Source organism: Aethalodelphis obliquidens, unplaced genomic scaffold (genome assembly GCF_003676395.1).
Source record: "Aethalodelphis obliquidens isolate GAN/ISIS:26980383/991018 unplaced genomic scaffold, ASM367639v1 scaffold3, whole genome shotgun sequence".
Lineage (NCBI taxonomy): Eukaryota > Metazoa > Chordata > Mammalia > Artiodactyla > Delphinidae > Aethalodelphis > Aethalodelphis obliquidens.
The window spans coordinates 6,330,255-6,354,496 of NW_020837947.1; the positions used below are offsets into that span (position 1 = coordinate 6,330,255).

At 37.0% G+C, this 24,242-nt stretch overlaps 1 protein-coding gene across 11 annotated transcripts in view; it reads left to right on the forward strand.

Annotated features, from left to right (window-relative positions):
* Positions 1–24,242, forward strand: part of LOC113606908 (1-acyl-sn-glycerol-3-phosphate acyltransferase delta) — a 1,415,842-nt gene that overhangs the window by 639,803 nt on the left and 751,797 nt on the right. For all 11 annotated transcript variants that reach the window (XR_003427759.1, XM_027081831.1, XM_027081775.1 and 8 more), the window contains exon 5: positions 6,828–6,911. Coding sequence is in view for 10 of the 11 variants with exons in the window: in XM_027081831.1 (XP_026937632.1) it covers positions 6,828–6,911 (84 nt within the window). In the remaining variant the exon portion in view is untranslated. The remainder of the gene's footprint in view (positions 1–6,827; positions 6,912–24,242) is intronic.

Consider the following 24,242-nt stretch of genomic DNA (forward strand, 5'->3'; position numbering starts at 1 on the left):
GGGCACCGAAAAAAAAAAAAAAAAAAAAAAAAAAATGTGTGTCAGGGACAGACATGAAGGTGACCCCCAGTGATCGCCCACCTCCTGGTGTCCATGCTTTTGTGAAATCCCTTCCTCTTGAATGTAGGTGGTTCTGGTGATTTCCTTCTAATGAAGAGAATATGGCAAAAGTGATGAGATATCTACCACTTCCCTGATCATGTTATATAAGACTCCCCTTTATTACATCTTAGAAGACTGCATCTTAGGGACCTAAGCAGATATTCTGCTGGCTTGTGAAGTAAGCAACCACGTTTAGGAAGCCCACGTGGCAAGGAATGGTAGGAGGCCTCCAGCAGGCAGCAAAAAGCAGTGACAAGAGCTTTGAGGACCCATCCTTCTTCTCCAAGCAGAATAAGCCTGCTTTATTTCTTTTATACTTTGGATTCTATACACAATTCATTGGAGGAAAGTTCTGCTTTAAAAGAAAACACAACTTTGAAAACCACAGATCTTTCAGTTTTATAGCTTTACAGATGAGAAAGGTAAAGCCTGATTCAGTTAATGTATTTCTGAGTATTCACCATGTTTACATACAGCATTTTGCTACCCACATCAAAGCACATAGATAGAAGTAGGACGTGGTTCTTCACTTTAAGAATTCTGTAACTCGATGGTGAATGTTAGTAACCAGTTCAAAGCCACAGAACTGGTTATTCTTTTGTTTTGATTGACAATGGCTTGGATTATCCTATAATAAAAGTTATAGACTATTGTGTCCGAAGGCTATAAGGCGAAATTACTGAAGAGGTAAATATGCTTTTAAAAAAAATTTTTTTTTAATTGTTTCATTACATGGATTGTTTTTTAAACCATATTGGCTGTGGTCCCTAATTGTCCCCCCCACTTTATCACGTCTGAGTGCTGAATGGTAAATATAGAAATGGTTAACATTTGTTGAGAACCTACTGTGTGCCTGGCATTGGCCTAACTTTTATATTTAATCCTTGCAATACCAGTTGTGGTATTACTCCATTTGTCCTGGGCTAGCTGTTCCCTGAGTGGTTAAGAGAACTTCCAAAGTTGCAGAACTACTGAGAGACAGGGCCTCAGTAAGTAATTGTTGAATAAGGAGTGGAATAAGATTCAGTTCCCTGTTTTAAATTATGGAACAATTTACACTCAATAAAGTGCACAGAATTTAAGGGTTCAGTTCTATGAGCTTTGACAGTTATGCACACCCATGTAACTACTACCCCAATCAAAATACAGAACATTTCCAAAAAATGTCCTCATGCCTCCTTCCCGTCCATACCTCCAGTCAAGACAACCAGCTTCTGATTTCTATCAGCATAGATTAGTTGTTTTGCCGAAGTTTAGTATTATGAGCCTTTTTTAAAATTTTAGCCATCATACTGGCTAAGATGCAAAACCAAGTAAAATTGTATTTTGTCATTTTAATTTGCATTTTCCTGATTATTAATGATATTAACTATCTTTTTATATGATTATTGGCCATGTTTATGTCTCCTTTTATAAAGTCTTTTGCTTATTTTGAATAAGTGCTTGTCTGTATGGTGCTATATATAGTTCTTTATATGGTCTAAAGATGAATTATTTCACAAATATACATATTATAAATATTTTCTCCAGTCTGTGGCTTGCATATTCATGTTGAATAGTGTCTTTTGATGAGTGGAAGTTTTTTAAAATTTTCATTGAAATTCAATTTATAAATTTCTTCATTTATGGTTAGAGCTTTGTGTGTCCTTATAAAAACAATTCTGTCTGTTTCAAGGCTGTAAAGATGTTCTCATTTGTTTTCTTCTAGAAACTGTATGGAGTGAGGAAGGGATTTAGATATCGAAATTCAGTTGTTCAAGCACCATTTGATATAGATTCTCCTTCCCTCAGAGAATTTCCTTGGCAACTTCTCAGTTTGTTTTTTCCGAATACACTTTACTGAGAAATAGTTTGTGTAAAATAGACTGCCTCCATTTAAAGGGTACAATTTGAAGAGTTCTGACAAGTATATAATCCCACAAAACCACCATCACAATCAAGATAGAGAACACTTCCATAACCCCTATATTAGTTTGCTAGAGGTGCCATAATAAAGTACCACCAACTGGGTTGTTTAAGCCACAGAATTTTATTCACTCACAATTCTGGAGGCTAGAAATCTGAGACTAAATTGTCAGCAAGGTTGGTGTCTATTGAGACCTCTTGCCTTGGCTTGTAGATGGTTGTCTTCTTCAGTGCCTTCACGTGATCTTTTCTCTGTGCATGTCTATGTCCCAATCCCATGTGTTAAGGACATCTGTTTTAAGGACACCAGTCACATTGAATTAGGGTCCACCATAATGACCTCATTTTAACTTAATTACCTCTTCAAAAACCCTATCTCCAAAACAGTCATATTCTGAAGAGGATTAAGACTTTAACATATGCAGTTTTAGAGGACACAACTCAGCCCATAACACCCCCAAAAGATTCTTCATGCTCTTATGTAGCCCATTCCACCCTCTGCCCCCACCCGAAAGCTACCAGTGATCTGTTTTTGCCACTATAGATCTGTTTGCATTTTATATAATCAGAATCATGCATATATTCTATTTCATATTTGGCTTCCTTCCCTCACATAATTTTGAGAATCATCCACGGTGTTGCATTTATAAGTAACGTAATACTGTTGATTATTGAGTAGTATTCCATTGGATGGATATACCACATTTTGTTTATCCATTCATATTTTGGGTGGTCTCCAGTTGGTGGCTATTATGAATAAAACTGTTGTGAGCATTTGTATACAATTCTTTTTGTGGACTCGTTTTCATTTATCTTAGTCAATTATCTAGGAGTGGAATGGCCAAGTGATGTGTTAGTTGTATGTTTAATTTTTTTTAAATGCCTAATAGATTTCCAGACTGACTGTGTCATTTTATATTTGCACCAGCAGTATATGTGTATTCATTTGTTTTATATCTGACCGATATTTGGTATGAATATTCCTTTTTAATTTTATTCATTTGAATGGGTGTGCTCAGTTAATTTACAGCCTCAGTCTTTGTGGCTAGTCCATAAAACCTATAAGAAAAAGGATTCTTCTCTCTTTTGTAAACTCTAAGAATACAGAGTTTAAGAGCTGTTTAGTAGATATGTATTGTTTGGTTGGTAGATATGTATTGATTCAAAGGACTTTTCCCTATTATTTTCCCTGCTTACTATTAAATGATTGCATTATTGAGCCTCTGCTATAATCATAGCACCATGCTTAGCTTTATTAGAAGCACAGATCTTAAAATCAAACGGAGGGAGATGCAGAACAAGGTTACTATATGACTGATGGAAATATCAGTCATGCTTTGAGAGAGTTATAGCAGCATGCTCTGGAAAGTGAATGACCCCTGGGGAATGGTTGGGTAATCTGGAAACTGAGAAAAAGGAAGAAATGAAAAACCCACTGGGTTAAGTCTGGTCCCTTGAAACTGGCATCTTATTGCTTATCTATCTACAAAATTAAACATAATCGTACTTGGGGAGTTCTATTTTGAGAAATAAGAAATCCTGCTTTCAACAGTTGCATTTTTAAATAAGTCAACATGTGCCAGGCACTGTGCAGTCTTACAGGTGTTATTTCACTTAATCTTCATGAAATCCCTGTGAAGGAGCTATTTAATCCCTAACTTTTCAAATGAGGAATGCTAAGTTTAGAAAAGCAACATGAAACTTGCTCAAGAGCATATAGCTAATAATTGGTGGAATTGGGATTCAACAGGTTGGTGAACTTTGACTCTCCTTCTCTGTATCATTTTATTGCAGGCGGAGAGGAAAAGTTAGGAGGGTGGATGGAAGCCTCTGAGTATAGTTGTCTTAAAGACAGTTTTGCTGTCCTTGTATTATGTCAGTAGTATAATTTTCAAAATAATTTTAGTCCCTTAAATTTAATTATTCAACTTAGATGTTTGTGGAATCATTCAAGAGGCTTTTTTTTTTTTGCGGTACGCGGGCGTCTCACTGCTGTGGCCTCTCCCGCTGCAGAGCACAGGCTCCGGACGCGCAGGCCCAGCAGCCATGGCCCATGGGCCCAGCCGCTCTGCAGCACATGGGATCCTCTCGGACCGGGGCACGAACCCGTGTCCTCTGCATCGGCAGGCGGACTCTCAACCACTGTGCCACCAGGAAAGCCCCAAGAGGCTATTTTAAATGCAACACAGTTGATGATAACCTGAGATAATTGGTAAAAGTGTAGAAAAAATACTATTAAAATTACCCTTTTCAAAACCTGTAAGTGCCAATACTTTGCAGAAACATTTTGTAAAACATAACGCATAATTTGTTTAGGGAGCAGTGTATATGCCCACCTATGAAGGACAGATTATAGAACTGATTTAGATAATTCAGGAAAAAACCACACCTTTGCTTAAACTGCCTGTCTGAAGCTTGTCAGAGTGATATTCGGATAAGAATTAGTTAAGTACTTCAATTTTCCACTTGATTGGACGTGACAAGACACAGCCAAAATGACTTGTGGATTTGTTCTGGAATTCTTAAGAATAAATATTATTTTAAGACTCATATTTTATAGAGTTTTATCACTGTTTATTATGCCACTGAGTCATTTTTCTGAACTTCTGATTTACATGCATCATATAAATGTATTTAAATAATATTCTGCTTCACGATTTTCAGCTGGTGGTAGCATTAATCAAGACAAATCCCCAAATGTTGTAATTTTCCACTCTCTTACTGATTCAAGCTACTTGAATCACTGGATTCTATCAATGCCTTCTCAGATTTCACAGGTCAACAGTACTAAGGTTTTAATTGAAGTAATTTCTCACTTGAGACCCAGAATGCAGCTGCTTGTACAAATGAATAAGATTATATGGTAGCCAAAATGCTGCTACAATATTTTTGAGTATGTTCAATATGAACCTGGAACATTTTATTTACTGTCAAGGATTGGCAAGCTTTTTCCATAAAGGGCCGGATAGTAAATATTTTAGGCTTATTGAGCCACAGCTCAATTTTGCCCTTGCTGTGCAGAAGCAGCATAGACAATACATAAATGAACAACCATGGCCGTGTCCAATAAATTTCATTGTGGACATGGAAATGTGAATATCATTTACTTTTCGTGTGCCACAAAAGGCTCTTCTTTTTATGCTTTTCAACCATTTAAAAATGTAAAACCATTCTTAGGTTGTGGCCGTACAAAGGCAAACCCTAGGCTGGATTTGGCCAACAAGGCCATTGTTTGCTGACTCCTGATATAGATGCTCAAATAATTTATGTATTTTTCTTGGTTGTAACTACTACTGGACAAGAAGGAGAAAGTTTTCTAAAAAGCAGCCACACGATTCTTTATTAAGACGTATTTCACACTGTTCTGACATTTTTTTTTTCTGATGTCTTTCTCCAATCCTATACCTTTGAGAGATAAAATACATTTTTTTTTGTATTCTCCCCTTGATGCATTCTAATCCATAGCTCCCTTGGGCTGCCATGTGATTTGCAGTCCTTGTTAATCTTGTGGCCTTGACACCTTTCTTACTCCTATATAAAGCCCGTTAATTATAAATGCCTTACCCATGCAACTGTTAAAACAATATATGCAATGAATAACCAATTAACATTTTATATTTTCTAAAACTAGAAAGGAGCAAAGTTAAAACTGCTTTCTAATGGCAGAAATTAACTGGGAAATTTGTTTCTATTTTCAGGATGGTTATAGCAATAGCATTCAATACTAATAGTTTGAGTAGTATGGATAAACTAGCACATATATTTTATTATGTTGAATTCTCATATCCAACGGAGTTCTATTCAGTTTTATTACCTGTATGTTTTGTTATGGTCTGAGATCAAGAAGAAAATTGTGAATGAATTTTCTGTAATTTCCTTGTACAACACAAGGGTTTGTCAGATAAAGTAGTACTTATGTGACAATTATAGGAATTGTTACATAAATGTTTTTGTTGCTTTTTGGGCCCTGAAAAATTAACGCATGAAAAATTCATATCTGTGATATGCACAGAAAGTTTCATTGCATTCTATGTTTCTAAGCTGGGGATCTGACCTTTCTATCTAGAAGATTTTTAGGATCTTCTGCTTATTAAATTGTAACTTTCTCCCTGTTTGCTGCTCCAGGTCTCACTCTGCTTTCTCTCCCGCCTCCTTTTTCTCAAGCCTTTGGGCTCCTTGTGGGCCTGCACGGCACAGAGGTCCCCTCCTCTGCTGCAGCCTACTGCAGATTTCCAGAAAAGTGTGGAACTCTCTTCTCAACCAAATTTCTGCCTTCTGTTTTTCTTAGTATTATGGCTTTACATGTTGCTAGTTATTAACTGTAATTCTCACGGGGCCTCAGGAGGGAGAGGAGATACAGGTGCCTCTGCTCAGCCTGCCGACTGCGCCCAGCGGTCCTCCAGGTGTGCCTCCCCGTGCTGCACTGCTGCCCCCAGACAGTCCTTTTGAGTGAGACTTGCATGTGTGTTTTCATTTAAAAGTTATCAACTGAAATTGCAATGAACTTAAGAAAATTATTTAAATTTTTAAACAATTAAATATAACTGCAGTGGGGAAACTACTACATGTACATGTGATACATGTTTGGAGCAATATGCCAAATATCATCTTAGTACATTGATGAAAATGGTTTTGACTTACCAGATCCCCCAAAAGAGTCCTGAGAACCCCCAGGGTCTATGTATCTTACTTTGAAAATCTTTGCATTACATATTACTTTCATTATCGTTTTATAGCATAAATAGATTTTAGAAAATGTATTAGGGAATACATTTGAATTACAGTTTGTGCACCAAGTATATGCTGTTTTTTTCTCAAAGGGTCCTTCTCGCTGGGAAGATGTCTTAATCCCAAACCAGATGAGTGGTGAATGCCAGTCTCCAAACTGTCCTGGGACTAGAGCAGTAAGTACTGGTCAAATCTGTTCTTTCATTATGGCATCTCCAATGTTTACTAGGAAATGAGATTAGAGACAAAACACTAATTGATTCTTCCCATCCACTTTTATATTTACAAAAAGTGTTATAAGATTCAAAAGTGTTCATAATATTCACGAAAAATTCTGCCTGTATCATTGCCTTCCAGTGTCACTTTCCTAGAGACTTAACCACTTTGGGTGATTATGTTGAAACATGACAATTTAAATTCCTCACAAGGTGATGTTCATGGAATATAAAGAAGATCCTGTTCAGAGTCTGACAAAAGAAAATAACAAAGCTATAATGTTCATCTTTTTCCTAATGCTGTGATATTTTACATTTACATTCCATATCATTCAAAATTGCTCTTTCTACCTTTCTTAGCAGTTTTCTGACATAGTGGGCTGTTAAAAAATTTAGAATGAATGACCAGCTGTAAATGGAATCCCCATCCTCTGTTCTCTGCAATCCATTTTGTCTTTGCAAACATACACCATGTGTTTCATATAGAGAAGGTATTTCTGGAATGAGAGCCTAAGCACTGAAGTTATTTTTTAAATAATTTTATCATTATGGTCATGTTTATAACTTGTGTATTATACTTTTTACTTTGCAAATCCTTGGGTCCATCATAATCTGATTATATATATTTTCTGAGCTGTAAATACTCTTACGGCGCCAGCACAAATGTCAAGTTAGTTCACAAACTGTCACAGCCAGCTGACAGTTAATATCTTCTCTAAGGAACAAAGTCTGTCAACAGCAACAGGTAGAGTGTTTGAGCTAGGATCATTAGATGTGTCTTCTCTCTCCAATCTGCTGGATGATTGCAAGGCTACAGAGACAGCAGTGAGCAGCAGTGATGATCACTCTCCATCAAATGGGACTAGGGACACTGAACAGCTCTTTATTAATGCAAATCCTGAAGAAAAATAATGAGTTGTGCGTCACTCGCCGATATCGAGGCACAATACAGTCTTACAAGTTTGCTATTGGGATGAAATTAAAGTATACATACTTTGTAGGACAGATTTCTTAAGTATAATTGTATTTGTGTGTATATATGTGGATGTAGTATGCATATATTATAGTATACATGCCATGTAGATATAATTACATTTAATAATAATTTAAATCCTCTGGTGCATGTCACATTATGATCTCCATATCATCTTTACAGCAATGTGAGCTCCTTTGAAAATCTACTTCAGTCATTGACAGGCTGACTGCCTCTGTGTACCTTCATATTAATTGGGAGGATTCAGCATAGCAGGATAGACAATCTTGCATCTTTAAGGATTTAGCTGCAAATTGGTCACAGGGCTACTGTGTTGCTAGGGCTGAGAATCACGACCTTTGCTTGTTGAATATTCACCTCGCCTGTTTATCAGTATACAGAGCTTCATCTAAATCAGTTTATACTGAAGCTTTATTTCGGACAGCATGGTGAACCGACACCCTAAAAAATCCTTGCAGTGCACACTATATAAAAGTAGTGAATTGAATTCCAAACACATATTTTTAAAGAACAGCTGAGCTGACAACATAGTAAGGAAAAGGTCATATGCCCAAAAGTAAGAGAAGGCTAGACTCCAGAAAGGAAACTGTGTAAGCTAAAGCCACTCACCACCGGGTGCTACAGCCTCAGACCAGGCAAACACTGGAGACTGCTGGTGAGTTTAGGGCCTTGTCAAGGTGGAAAGTGAAACCATAGAATTCTACATGAAGAACCTCCTGGAAAACATGATTTCCTCCTGGGATCAAGTGGAGAGAGGAAGGTGCTGGGGATAGTTGCCTATTTTGTTTTCACTCTAGGTAGAAATGTTACTCCTAAGAATTTGTAAGCACAGACCCATGTTTACCTGAGTTTGGGGCTAAATTTTACTCTTTCTGTGTGCACTTCTATAAAGTCCTGAGTCTAGAATGTTGTTTAGGGTGGCCATGAGTTGGCAGTGCCAGGAACTGGGCTGAGACTAACCCACATCCTCCCAAGGAGACCTGTGCTCTCAAATGAGTCCTAAAATAATTCCCTCAGATAAAGTTTCACAGAGCATGACCTAACAATCAGAAAATCACAGATGGAAGCATGCCATCATGAATGAGAGCGAGCAGAGTTCAAACCTGGAAAGAACACAGAGATTAAAGTTGCCTGGGAAAGACTATAAGTATGCTTAATGTGTTTAAAAAATGAAAGCGCACATATGATTAAAAAACAAAAGACTATCAGAAATATCCAGTCAGATTAAAAGATTAAATACACACACACAAACATGCACGCCCACATGTACATACATGCACACAATAACACGAGAAATTCTAGAATTAAAAACTATAATTGACACAAAATTGACTAGATGGGCTAAAGAGCAGGTAAGTAGGTGAAACAGCAATTCTAACTTAGATCTGAAATTTGCCCTGATAAAATTACTCAAAATGCAGGCAGAAAATATAACAGATTTAAAATATAAAAGAGAAGTTAAACAATATGGTGGGTAAAATTAGATTTCCAGAAGAAAATAATAGAAAGAATAGTGGAAAGGTAATATTTTAAAAGATAATGAAGCAGAGCTTTCCACAATTTTTAAGACTCAAGAATCCCAAGGAGGGCTTCCCTGGTGGCGCAGTGGTTGAGAGTCCGCCTGCTGATGCAGGGGACACGGGTTCGTACCCCGGTCCAGGAGGATCCCACATGCCGCGGAGCGGCTGGGCCCGTGAGCCATGGCCGCTGAGCCTGCGCGTCCAGAGCCTGTGCTCCGCAACAGGAGAGGCCACAACAGTGAGAGGCCCGCATACCACCAAAAAAAAAAAAAAAAAGAATCCCAAGGAGTAGGAATAAAATGAAAGCCCCACCTAAATCGATCACTGAAATTGCAGAACAGGAAGATTCTAAAAGCATCAGAGAATGAAGAAGACTGGTTACTACACAGGAGAAACAATCAATAGTTGTTAAACCAACAGCAACGTCAGAAGGCAGACGACACAGGAACAGTGTCTTCAAAATATTGAAAGAAAATAAATGCTAAACTAAGATTGTATTTAAGAAAAACTTTTAAAAGACAAGATCAACAACCAAAAAGATATTTTCAGGTAAACAGAAACTCAGGGAATTAACTTCCATCTAAACCTTTCAAATATTTTTAAGTTAAATTATTTCAGAAAGAAAGAAAATGATCCCAGAAGGAAAGCCTGAAATGCGAGAAGGAATGATTGGAAACAATGTAGAGAAACCTAAACAAAATGTAACAATCAGTATGATAATATTTGATGAATGGAAATATATGTAAAGATAAATAAAGTTTCTGGACAATATTGCATGTAAGCATCAAACATAAAGTTAAAGCATTCTAGGATCTTTGTACTTTTCACCAGAAAGGAAAGACAGTGACTAAAATTAAACTTGTTTTTGGTACATGAATGTTCATAGCAGCTTTGTTTGTAACTGCACACTGGAAATAACCCACATGTCCAACAACAGGTGAGTGTGTAGACAAACTGGAAGAGCCATACAGTGGTTTACTGCTCAGTGATAAAAAGGAAGTCACTGCTGACACAACCCAGATGGTCCGCAAAATAATTATGCTAGTGAGACAAAAACAAAAAAGGAGATGCTGCGTGATTCCAGTTATGTGAAATTCTAGAAAACACAAACAATCTACAGTGACAGAAAATAGATCAGTAGTTGCCTAGGGACTGGGTAGAGGCAAGCAGAGCATGAGGATGGCACTAAAAAGGGCCCGAGGAATCTCTGGGGATGAGAAATTGTTCAGTATCTTAATTGTGGTGTTGGCTTCATGGATGTATATGTATGTCAAAACGTAGGCTATTTATCCATGTGCAGTTTATTTGATGTTAATGATACCCCAGTAAAGCTATAAAATAACAATGCCAACATTTTATACAATTAGGAGATTTCACATAAAAATTCAAACCTCAAGCTCATCCTGAAAAGCCATAAGATCAGGCAGCTCTGTGTTGGCCTCTCAGCCAGTTCCTCACCCCTGTGCACTCCTCAGCTGGCTGCCGAGGTGTGTTAGTGAACTTGAAGGCTTTCCTCTGGTGTGTAATTCTGAGGACCCCTCACACTTCCGACACGTTTGGGGTTCTTCTCCCTTGTGAATTGTCTGGTGGTAAATAGGCTGCTTCTCCTCAAAGGCCTTTCTGAACACCATGAGTTTATAGGCTCAGGGCTGGGTCTCATGTGCCTTGGCCAGGTTCAAGTCCTTGCTCTCCAGTGCCCAGGCTTCCTCACCATGCCCCTGCTGGGGGACCACATGGGGTTGGGGGCCTCAAGTCCCGGGAAGGGCAGGAGTGCAAAGTTGTCCAGTGCACAGCATGGTAGATGCCCCTCAGGGCGTTGTCACAGAGTCCTCTTCTCCCAGGAGGTGCTCACAACCACACCCTGCAAGGTCATGGGTCCCATGCCAGGTTCATCACCTCCAAGTTCAGATGACTTCATCTGAACCATGACCTGGGGGCCTCCTCAGAAGCTGCCCCGTATAACCCACTGGGAAGCAATTCCTACCCCAGTGATCTAGTTATACCAGTCATTTTTAACATGAAACTCAAGTTAAAAATGCATTTAAATTGTATAGAATTACCATCTAGGGGATTGAAATACAATACAGGTGTCAAGTTAGAAAGAAAGAAGGGAGCGAGGGAGGGAGGGAGGGAGGAAGGAAGGAAGGAAGGAAGGAAGGAGGGAAGGAAGGAAGGAAGGAGGGAAGGAAGGAGGGAAGGAAGGAGGGAGGTAGGGAGGGAGGGAAAGAGGGAAGGAAGGAAGGAAGGAAGGAAAAAAGAGAGAGAGTGAATTAGAGGAAAATGGGACAAATAAGTAGCACACACCAAAAAAAAAAAAAGGTAGAAATAAAACCAAATATAACAGTTAATGAAATTAAATGTAAATGGACTAACTAAAGTTTAGAAGACAGATTATTAGACTGGATTAAGAGAAGAAAATCCAGCTTTATGGAGGTTACAAAAGGTATACCTAAAACATATGAGAACAAAAATATTGAAAGTGGAAGAATGGAAAATGATGTACCACACAAATAGTCACCGAACACGGCTGTTGAAACTATTTTAATTGCATATAAAATAGATTTAGGGAAAAAAAGCATTATTAAACGTTAAGAAACATTATTAAAAATAGATTTCGAGGGCTTGCCTGGTGGCGCAGTGGTTGAGAGTCGGCCTGCTGATGCAGGGGACACGGGTTCGTGCCCCAGTCCGGGAAGATCCCACATGCCGCGGAGCGGCTAGGCCCATGAGCCATGGCCGCTGAGCCTGTGCGTCCGGAGCCTGTGCTCCATAATGGGAGAAGCCACAACAGTGAGAGACCCGCGTACCGAAAAAAAAAAAAAAAATGTAGATTTTGATGAAAGGTTCAATAACCCAGGAAGATATAGTAGTTTAAAACTTGTATGATCTCAATAACATGGATATAAAATACATTAAGGACAAATTGTCAGAATTAACAAATTGTACAGATGAAGCTGTAACCATGAGGGAAGATAGTGAGCTAACTCTCTGAGGAGTTGAGGGCTCCAGTAGTGCAAACTCAGGAAGCCGTAGCCTACTAACACAACCACTGAGCAGGGTGGCATCCTGAGTGCTACACCCAACCATGAGGGGCACCCCTTTTTTGAGCACATATGGAACATTTCAACAATTGATCGTGTTTTAAGTCATTTAAATATCACTAACGGAAACATAACCATAAAAACCTCTTAAACATGGAAATTCAGTTAACTTAGTCAATTAAAAAAAATCCAAATGGAAATACGGGATCAAACAATAATGAAAATATAACACATATCAAATCTTTTGGGATGCAGCTAAATTAGTATTTAAAGGGAGTATTTAGAACCATAAATGCTACTTTTATAAAAGAAGAGAGGATAACATTATTTAAAGATACTGTTTAAGAAAGGAGGAAAAAATTGTCATAGTGAACTATTTTTTTCCCATATCTAATGAACATAAATAAATGGTTAAATAAAGGACATGAAGGTATGCACACTTCTGAATAACTATACCAGTGGGTGGGCAGAATTGCTCAATATGAGTCGTTTAATTCCTTCTTCTTTGCTCTTATCTTAAAACCATTTTTCTGGATTGTATTTTTACAGTGCAGCCAAATGTAAACCATGACTTCTATTTTCTAAAGCATTGTGTGCGGTGTTTGTTTCTTAAGAAGATGAGAAGATAGGCACTTTAAGTAGTTTATCATATTTAAATTTGTAGAGTATTTTAAATTTTGACACTATTTTATACACTATGTATTATATTATTATAAAAATGTTTAATTTCTATCACTTGAATAAAATATCCATATATTTAAAGTTCAAAAGAGCAGGGTCTATAATGTATTCTTAATTCATGTTTAGGCACTTAAAGTTCATCTAACTAGATCATTTTAAATAGCAGTAAACTTTCACCTTGGTTTTTAAGACTACAGATATAAACTTGACCCTACCTACACTTTAGACAGAGAAATCTGAAACAAATTCAGTTCTACACTAGTCACTGTTATCTCAGAAGGAGCATCACATTAGTTCTGAAAGGCACCTTACCTTATTATAAAAACAATTCTAGTCAATTCCAAGGCTGTGTGCTTGAGATTAAGAGGGACAGAATCAATTAGGATTTTTTTTCCATTAGTGAAATTAATTCAACATTGGATGTGATATAGACTTTAAGTTTTCTGTGTAAATCTTCATTTTATATTTTGCCTATGATACCTTAAACAATGAAGATATTTGTGCTTGTGCGTTGGGGGATGTATATTTTTCTTACTTGCACACATGTAGGCTAACGCATACCCAGAAGCCTTGCTCTCTAGGAATTATTCCTGAGTTCTGAATCATAACTTTTAAAAGTGAGTATTCCCTGTCCATCAAACACTCTCCTGTGAACACCTTTGGCCTAGTGGTGCTTTTATGGTAATTAAGGGTTTCTTAGCCAACTGTGAGATTGTTGATTTTTCCCTCACGTCTGACAGTGGGGTTTAGGATAAGGGATAGTCCCTGGGATGAAAAAGAAATCAATTATATCTTGTCTTAGTCTGTTCAGTCTGCTATACCAAAAATACCACAAATTGGGTGGCTTATAAACAACAAATACTTATTTCTCACAGCTGTGGAGGATGGAAGTCCAAGGCACCAACAGATTCAGTGTCTGTTGAGAGCCCACTTCCTGAGCCTTAGAGGGCCGTCTGCTCATTGTGTCCTCAAGTGGTGGACAGGGTGAGGGAGCTCTCAGGGGTCTCTTTTAATAAGGGCTCTGCTCTCATGACCTAATCACCTTCTAAAGGCCCCAACTCCAAATACCATCACAGCGGGAAACAGGTTTCAACATGTGAATTTGGGGAAAACACAAACATTCAGATCGTAGCAAACCTCAAAGTAATAAATAACCAAGGTCATGATTTTTATGCTTATTAAAGGATGTTGATTTCACTACTTAGCCTATAGCATGCATTATATTTTATGTTTCTGAGGAGTAATATTTACTGAAATTCTGTGTAAAACAATAGAAAACTTTCTTTTTTAGATTGCTCTTTTACATAGAACTTTTACATAGAACTAAGTTAAGCTTAGTTAAGCTCTTTTACATAGAACTTTTCTTTCTTATCAGAAACAGTTGAGATAAATCTGTTAAAATAGCTCAAAGACTTATTTCAAGTGAAGCTTGATACTAAAAACTATCCCCTGAATTATAATAAATGACATAATTATTAAACTCAGTGCAGCAAATGGAGAGTTTTCATCTTACTCAACATGCAATTTATTTCTTGCATTTTCCCTGTTAGGCTCAGTATATGTCAACTGGAACATTAGTTTGAATGCAAGTTAATTAATATTCATAGTCTCTCTCTTTGATTTCATCTTCTGGGAAGATGTTGACCAGAGCAAAATGAATAGTAAATAAGTGTCACCTAATACTGTAAAATTTTTTATTTATAGGTCATTTGCATATTTTATGTCCAAAAAGTTTCTTATTAATGTTTTAGTTTAATCAAATTACTATCCTTGAAGGGCTCTGTGTTTCTTTTTGTTTCTTTTTGTTGTTGTTTTAGGCTTGAGTAGGATCTCACAAAATGAGTCTCAGGATTTCTCAGGATGGTTTCCTGGTATAAACTATATGTTCTTATTTTTTTCCAATATCTAATAATAATGGAAGGTTGGCTTTGTTTCGTTTTTAAGAAAAGATCTGAGGCTGCAAGTGTCCCTGAGGTAGTCACAAATGAAAGCCTTTTTTTGCACAATGTAAAAGGAGCTCCATATTCTTACGTTGCCCAAACTCCTCTGCATAATGCAATAATCAACGTGGCACAAACATCTCCAAATATGTATTTAAACAATCCCAACCCTTGTGGTTCCAGGGGAGCCATTGAACCCAAAGGGCTGCTGGGTGCTTAAACGTGGAGGGTGGAGAATGGAAACAGAAGTAAAAGAGGAAAGAACACATTGACTCCTCTCTCATTCTGCCCTGCTCTGGTCAAAGAGAAATGGTCTCCCTGTCCTTACACTATCCTACAGTCATATTTTCTAAATTCTAAATAAAATTGAATTCTGAAAGTTTTGCAGTCAAACTCAGATTATGATTGAATGGTATCTAAGCAGGACAAAATGTTCTTTGTTTTCTGACATGCAATTCGGGTGACAAACTAGAAACTTCTTATAGCATTTTTCAAAAACTGATCAAGCATTCAGACTCAAGGACAGTTCATTTCTAAATCAAGTTTTGAGGACTTGAAAACAAAAAGTGTCATTTTAAAAAAAATTAAGGCAGAATTGAAAGATACATATTTTATTATGGAATTGGCAGAAATTTTGCAAATTTAAATAAAAATTTTAAAATTTTGTTTATAAATAAATTAGTCTGCTATGGAAAAAAATGTGTCAGTTTTTAAGAGTACTAAAGAAATTGAGGTAGTTTTTAAGAACCCACAGGTATTTGTGCAGCTCTGAAGTCTAGACTCAATTCCATTCAATTTCTCTTTTTCTGTGACATAACCCCATTTTTATCTGAGCTCTTTTATAACTTAGTGGAAAATTAAATCAACAGTCATCTTCAAATGGTATTGTTAAAGACTCTTGTACTGTTACATGAAAAAAACTAATCACCAAAGAAAGGAAACCAGGTACCAGAAATCCGTGCATGTATATATAGCAGAATACCTATGCACATGAGATAACCAATATCCACACCGTAGTCCCACAGACATAACCTTGGTTTAGTTTATGATGCCATTTTTCAAGCAAATGGGCGGTTTCCATAATGTATATTTTAAATATTGAAAATAATTCTTGCCTCCTCAATTCCAGGAAAATTCTGTTGTTTGTGAATTGTAAGTTGTTTTTTCACTTGATGATCTGTGATTCTCTGTGCTATAATTTATATCTTATTTCGTATACAGAAGAAAATCATGCATATTACCACAGTGCTGTTTGGATATGATCAACTTTTATCATCCCCAGAGGCTTCAAAAGTTACTCCTTAATTTCTCATCTTTCCATGGAATGATTCCAAAGCCAGATATGTCAGTGAGGGGCTGTGTTGAAGTTTTGTTTTGACTTTAGACAAGGGCCCCAGACAACAAAGACACAACAAAGGAATTTATCACGATTAACCAGAAAAAGGTGCACTTCGAGACTGTTAGGTTTTAGATTAGGGGAGAAGGTATATGGATCTACCAGAGAAGATAGCAATAGATGTAATAAGATAATTTCAGTAGATTTACAAAGGAAATTCTGAGAACTGGAGCAAAGAAAGATTAAATACTACTGTAAACATCACTGAATGTTTCCACTGGGATGGTAGATTAGACCTAAATGGAAATATCAGGGATTGGGGGCTAGAGGTCAGCCTGCGATAGCCTCCGTGCAGACGCACAAGAGGCTAATGGAGTGAGAATAGAAGGAAGATGTGGGAGTAATGGGCCAAGAGAATGAGGCCTGCTTCTCAACCAGGAAATCACCCTCTTGATCCTTCAAGCAGGTGACTGATGGCTCTTGGAGACCCACACTTCATCATGCCTTGGTGGCAGAGTCATCAAGAAACCATCATCCCTCTTATTCAGGTCAAGCTAGCTCTCAAAAAGTTACCAAGGGCCATGATAAAATTTAGTTTTTCAGATATATGCTGAAAAAAAAATACTTAAAGCTATTTTACCAAACTTGAGAGGTAGCATAGAAAATATAAACATATGGAGAATAAAATCAAAACTGAGAAGAATTTCATGCACTATTGACGCACATGTAGTGAAACATTTACTTCCACTAATATTTCTTAGAAAACAAACATAGTTTGGGGTCCTCAGATCTGAATTTCCTAAAGTAGGTAATTATCATCCCCCTCAGTACTCAGAGTTCTAGAAAATAAACGCAGTGCTGACCATAATACATGAGTGTTTTTATGAGATGAAGACAAAACTTTTATGTTTAAAGATTGAAAAGCGAAATATACTTTAAAATGTGTGTGTTTACATTCAGAGAAATATAGTTATTTTCATAACAGGTATTTATGTGTTATGTTATGCGCTGTGTAGAAAACAAAGACTGACCTTCAAGAACCAGAAGTCTGGTTGGGGAGATAAGACTTTACAGAAATGACTGCAACCCAGATTCAGCAACACAAGTAAAATACGCATTGAGCATGTCTTCTACGCCAGGCTCTAGGAATAGAAAAGGAAATATTTCATTTACTGCTGTCATCATTTGGGGAAAATGTCAGGGTGGGGTCGGACATGTAGGCCAGTGATGATTTTTACCACAAACTACATCTTGATAAAGACAGATATGAAGGAGTGTAAAAGACTTCACTTTGTGAATAAGGGAGAAGAAATAAGACAAATTGGTATATCACAGAGGCCATGAGACCAGCACAAAGAAGTGTTCTGTGGGAGTTCAGAGAAGGGAATTCCTTTAACAGAGGTGACCAAAGAAGGCTTTTTGGAGGAGGCGGGCCTGAGGCATAGGTAGTAGAAATTCCACAGGTAGTGATGTCGTCAAGGTTAGGAGCATTTTGTGAGGCAGAGGAAATGACAGGAATAAAGACATAGAAAATTAAGGGTCATTCATCCCATGAAGTACTGTTAGCTGCCTGCTGTCTGGTAGATAGTAGGCTCAGCCCTCCTGTGTGTGCAAAGTCAACATCCTCTGCTTCCACGGAGGTCCTCTCAGCCCTGATGACCTTGGACTTATCACGAGGAAAGATGGAAAAGAGGCCCAGGGTGTTACAAGGGCGTGAAACAGGGCGTCTGCCTAGAATCTGTGAGTAGGGCACCCTTGACTGGAGGAGTGGAGGCCAGCCCTGGGATCTGCAGGCTGAGTCAGAGTTACTGGTGGCGAAGCGGGAGGGTAACTTCCGGCAGGAAGGACCCTCTTGCAAGAGCCCTGCTGTGGGAGGCTCCTTGGGGAAAGCACCTGGAATTTGGAGGTGACAGAGGAACAGGATGCAGTGCGTTTTCTCCCTTTTGTATGTTTGTTAGTTGTTTTGTTTGTGAGCTTTTATGTGGAAGATTATGACTAGCAATAGAAGGAATCTCACTAGTTTGGATATTTTGAAGGCTGAGATAGAACTTGAGCTGGTTGGTGTGAGGGGCAGGATAAAGAACAAAGAAGGAAAAAGAAAATCTTGAGGTATAAAAAAAAAGAGATTATTTTTATATACTTTACTATCTTAAATCCCTGGTAATGTGTGAATAAAGGTAAATGAGAATTGGCATTTTGCCTTCCTTAAAGCTAGAAACAACATACAAATGAAATTTTAGTTTAGAACCGATTAGAGGCACCACACTTTTTTTGTATTTATTGGGTCATTAGGAGCAGCCATATGGTTGTCTTCTGTCTTATCTGTTCACGTTTCTCCAGTATGTTCCTCAGTGGGAGTCTATTTAGTGGTTGATGGGAATTCTATTTTTATTGGTAACTCTCTGTTATCTGTAATTGCCAGAAGTGGATGATCCAGTATAAAGAGTCCACTCCCTTTTTGTCAACCTTACTGGAAAACTGAGACCTTTTTCTTTTGCCATTAACTTTTGAAAATATTAGAGGGAAAAGAAAATGGGTTACTGTGTGAAGTAAAATTTGAGACTCTCTAAGGATCCATCCCTTCTTAAGGATAATGCAGTTGACTGTAATTGTATGCTGAGCAGTTTGAGGACTGCTCGACTGAGAGTTGGGAAGTCTGTAACTCCTTCTCTTTCTATGTGCATGTCAATTTTCTGTTCATTTCCAGTTCTCCAGTTGGACAGCAAAGATATCCATCACTCTTGAAATTTCACTGAGTGTTTGTGGAGATTCAGGACTCAATAAAGCTTCCTCAGTTTAAAAAACGAACGACATTCTGTTGGGATCACATAGCTGTTGATATCTGTCGATTTTCATACCTTATTCAGAAATGCCTGTATTTTCCTGAGTCCTAGCATTGTCATTTTTCCTCACAGCTATCTAATTTCTTAATTTTATACCTGCCTTATAAAAACATACCATTTCTGTCAAAGAACCATTTCTCCATGTGCTTTTATTTACCATTTCATTAAAACTTACACTGATGTTCACAGTTATAAATGTCATTAAATGACTTTATGTTAAGCAGTTAAAAATCATATCACTCAGTACAATGTCCAATATATGAAGACCATTTAGAAAATCAATTCTAATTTAGTATTTAATAATGAGTGCTAATAATTATTATAATGCATGCATTTAAATTTGGACATTTTCTTGATTGAATAATGAAATGCTTTAAATGAGCTCATTACTTAAGGACTCTAATTCTCATGCATCTTATGAGATAAGATGTTTACCTCATATGGATATAAGCAGATATAAATGGAGAAAAATGCATAATGGGGTTCATTAAAGGGCAGTGGTTACAGCATATGACTCTGTAAGAACAAAACCACAATAGAAATACAAAAAGTACATTTTTTTGGAGTTGAGCTAAAGAAACTCCTTAGAGATGGCTTATGTTTACTCTTATGGAATAAGCAGAGTCAACTGAATTGTTATAAAGAAGTGACCACTGTAGAATAGGGTTCATCAGCCATAGTTATAGGACTAGATGAATTCTATGACTATCAGATCCCAAGAGAGCAAATAAAAGAAAGATTACCCAGACCAGAGGATTAGTTAGGATACTACAAAGTCATGATTACTACAAACTAGGATTTATAATCCACTAATTCTGGTCATGATGCACTGTTTAAAGCATGGTTCTTTAGAAATCATGGAATGACATCGTATTGAGAACCGTGATTTAGTCTGAGTTTTCCACATTTTCTTTTCAACTGTCACAGCTAAAGTACTTCCTAGGATTCTGCCATGGTTATCACAGCTATCCCTCCAAAAAAAAAAAAGCCTAAACAAAACTGAACAATTATAACCAAACCCTTCATAATGGTGAAAGCCAATCTCTATTTAAAAAGAGATAACAGGAAAGGGAGAAGGGGAGGGGACAGAGGAGGTAATTAAATAAGCTGAATAAATGAAAATTCATTACTCTCTTCATCAAATGTTTCTTTGTGGCTGGAGACATGTCAAAGAGAAAGGCCTCCAGCTGGTAAGGACTACCATGGATCTGACCCAAAAGGCTTACAGGTTCAGGAACTAACTTTTAGCAACTCAAATCTTGAAGAGACTAACTCATGGGCTAACCAACACACAAAAGACATTATTTATGAACCATGATATTAGTTCATTAATGTATACTCTGGGAACAACATCTTGAATTGCAGAATATTCATATCTACCTTCCCAGATATGTTTGTTTTCCTCCTCCCTTCTGCTCCCCTCCCTTTTCTCCTTCTTTCTCTCCTTTTGTTTTAAAATGTGTCTGCACAGTCTTTGACACACCTCTCGTCAAATGTTGGGTTCTAATTCCCCACTCCTTGGACCTGGGTCAGCCTTAGTGACCTGTTTCTGAAGAATAGAAAACAATAGAAGTGATCCTGTGTTACTTCTGAGGCTGGGTGACAAAAGTCACAGTAGTGTCTGTCTGGCCTTCTCCTTGGGACACATACACGAGGAGCCTTTAACCAACATAGAAAATGCCTGAGAGACCACATGGAGAGGCCACGTGGAAGTAGCCAGAGGTGACTAAGGAGCCCAGGGCTTCCCTTGACCAGCAGGTTAGCCTTCCTACCAACTGCCGTGTGTGTCAACAGTCAGCCTTCAGACCTGGCTCATGAGCCTCCCCAGATGCTGCCACAGGAGCAGAGATTAGCAGTCTCCACCAAACCCCACTTAGTGCAGATTTGTGAGCAAAATAAATTTTAAAAAATTCAAACCAATAACATTCGCACAGCAACAGATCACTGGAATACCTCCCATAGCGTTCTCCATGATCATGTGATTATACCAAAGGCCACACACACTCTCATATATAGATATGTGTGTGTGTAGGTCATAGTTTTATAAAAGCGGGTTCAAATTAGAAATCAGACAATGATTTGATGATGAGAGTATCACAGTAGAGTTATATGGACTTGAGAAAGAGTTTATTCATGCTGGGCTTGATCATTTGTATATCTGAAGCATGTCTTTACGTTGGATAGTGTCTTATAAGCAATAACAAGCACTTTCCAGTCAACTCCCCCACTTACTAGATACCAAATGCACCATGTGGTCATGCCAGAGGAATTAAAATGCAGCTATTTATCTATCTAATTTAATTCCATCATCTCTACCTGAGGCTACATCCTGGGCTCTGAGATATCTGTATGTATTTCCCAAGTCACCATTAACAATATATTTCCAAATGATTTTGTCTGATGGTTTATTTTTACCGTGGTTAGTGTGTAGTGTAGCAGACAGGAGCATGGCCAGTGGAGTCAGAGAAGCTTGATCGGAACTTTTGTTCTGATACTTATAGTCTTATGGTCTTGGACAAAATTCTTGTGCCCCTGTCAGTTTCCTCATTTGTGAAACAGAGTTAATCAGTGCCTTTTATACAAGGTGGTTGGAAGGATTAAATGTGATAAAGGATATATAAAGTGTTTACCTCAGAACCTCTCGTTGTAAGGGATCAATACATTGTAGCTGTCATTACCATAGTTGTTCCTATTCTAATGTGTTGACTTTTACTAGACTTGATCTCTCGCCTTTTCCACCATACTGTGGTCAATTGACCGTAATTCCCCTGCAGTTGATTGTCGTTTATACAAATAACACAAGGTATTCAAATCGATAAAATTGCTCTGACAATAACTTTGTAGCAGACTGAAACATCTGTAGTTTCCTTAAATAAAAATGTACTCCATTTGCATTTTATATAATACATGCAAGATTGAGATATAGATAAAATTCTCTACCAGCTGATCTGGAGGAAAAAAAAATAACTTAGTCATAATGACTTAGAAAAGCATTGCTGTTGATTTTTTTTTTTTTTTCAGAGCCATGCACCAGCAGGATTATTGTTATAATATATTATTGTATATGTTATACTCAAAGTGTAATTTAAAGTTATGATACCTCCATTATTTTCATAATAAATGTTGCTTTTTCTGATTATAAGAACATGATGTGGGCTGAAAAAAATAGCCAACATACTTTCATATAAAGAAAAGGCTAAAAGTCATGTTTAATCAAACCACCAGAAGAAAATCACTGTCAACACTGGATGTACATTCTAAATGGTTTTCAAGGTGTACATGTGTATGTGCACATGAACACACACATTTTTTTAATGAACTCATATCTTACATATTATTTTGTAACTTGTATCTTTTACTTCATATAGTGTACTCATTTTTCTATCAATAGATAAAAGTCTACATGATCATTTCATGATTGAGACCATTCTATTCTGCTGAAGGGGTCCACCTTCAGTGAGTATTTAAGCTGCTCTACATTTCACTCCAAGAGCCACAGTTTCATGATCTCTCTTATGTACATCCCTAAAAACGTGTATGGTCACATTTTTTAGAATCTAATTTTAGAAGAAGAGTTGTTGCGGCAAAAGTATTTTTCATTTAAAGTGTTATCATGCAAATTCCAATAGTTCATCGGGAAACTTTGCACCTGTTTTCACTCTCCCTAAAACTATTAGAACAGTTTCTTCACATCCTTTACCACTAGGTGCTTTCATTCTTAACTTTTTGTCGGTGTTTTTGGTGGAACACTGTATCTCATGTTAAATTGCCTTCTTCTAATTACTAGGAAGCTCGGGTAAGTTTCCATTGTTTATTGCTCATTATTGTGGCTATTTCCTTTCTTATAATTACCCTTTGTAAACATTTCTTATAGTAACCCTTTACTTATCATATATGTTGCAAATATTTTTCTCCAGTAAGTAATTTAATTTGAAAGTGCTTTAGAACTATTTAAGCTGTAAATTTTGACGGAGTTAAATGTATTGTCTTCTCTGTAGGATTACGTCTTTGCAGTCATCCTTAGCAGAATCTTCTTGACACACAAGATCATTATAGATATTTACTGAACATCTTTCCTAGTTATTTTACTTCCAAGTTTCTCTTTTTTTAAATATTTGATGAATGTAGATTTAATTTTAGTGTGAAGGGTTTTATATGAATCTAATTTTACTTATTTCCCCTCCCAAAACCTACAGTTTACTTTTTAGGCATCATTTATTGAATAAAACACATTTCCTCACTGATTTGAAATAAATCCCATCTTTATATTATATTAACTTTGAGGGTTTATCTCTAGAGCCCATCCTGCTCCATTAACCTGTTTATTCTGCCTTCACTGTACATTGGATTACTCTCACATATAACACATTATAACATATTTAATATCTGGTAATGTCAGTTCTCCAAATTGCTGTCACATTTTTCTTACTATTCACACAAACTAATTTTTTCATGATTTAGATTTTTTTAATAAAGTTTGAAAATAAATTTCATGAATTTGTTTTCAATATATGAGTTAAGCATGTCATCCTAGAGAAGTCAAGAGAGAATGTAATTTAAACATAGATTACATAATGGCGAGGTGTATCTTGTTTTTGAGTTCTGAGCTGTCTCTAGAAAAACTAACACTCCCCCAAATTAATTCCTTAGCAGTTTATTATATACATAGTACAAGCTCTTGGCTAGTATTCCTGATTGACCAGTAGTTCCAAGCCATTAAAATGTAATACCATAAAAGGTTAACATCCCATGGGCTATATTTCCTTTTTTTTACTTGACAAAGTAGAGTACTCGATAAAGTTAACTGGAAGACTGCTGTTCACTAGATTACAGATATTCAGTATGTTTCAAGTTGAATGAAGTTTGTTAAATCAGTTGTTTTATAGTAGGTTTTTAAAAAATTATTATTTTTACTTGATTTGTAATATTACTTTTAG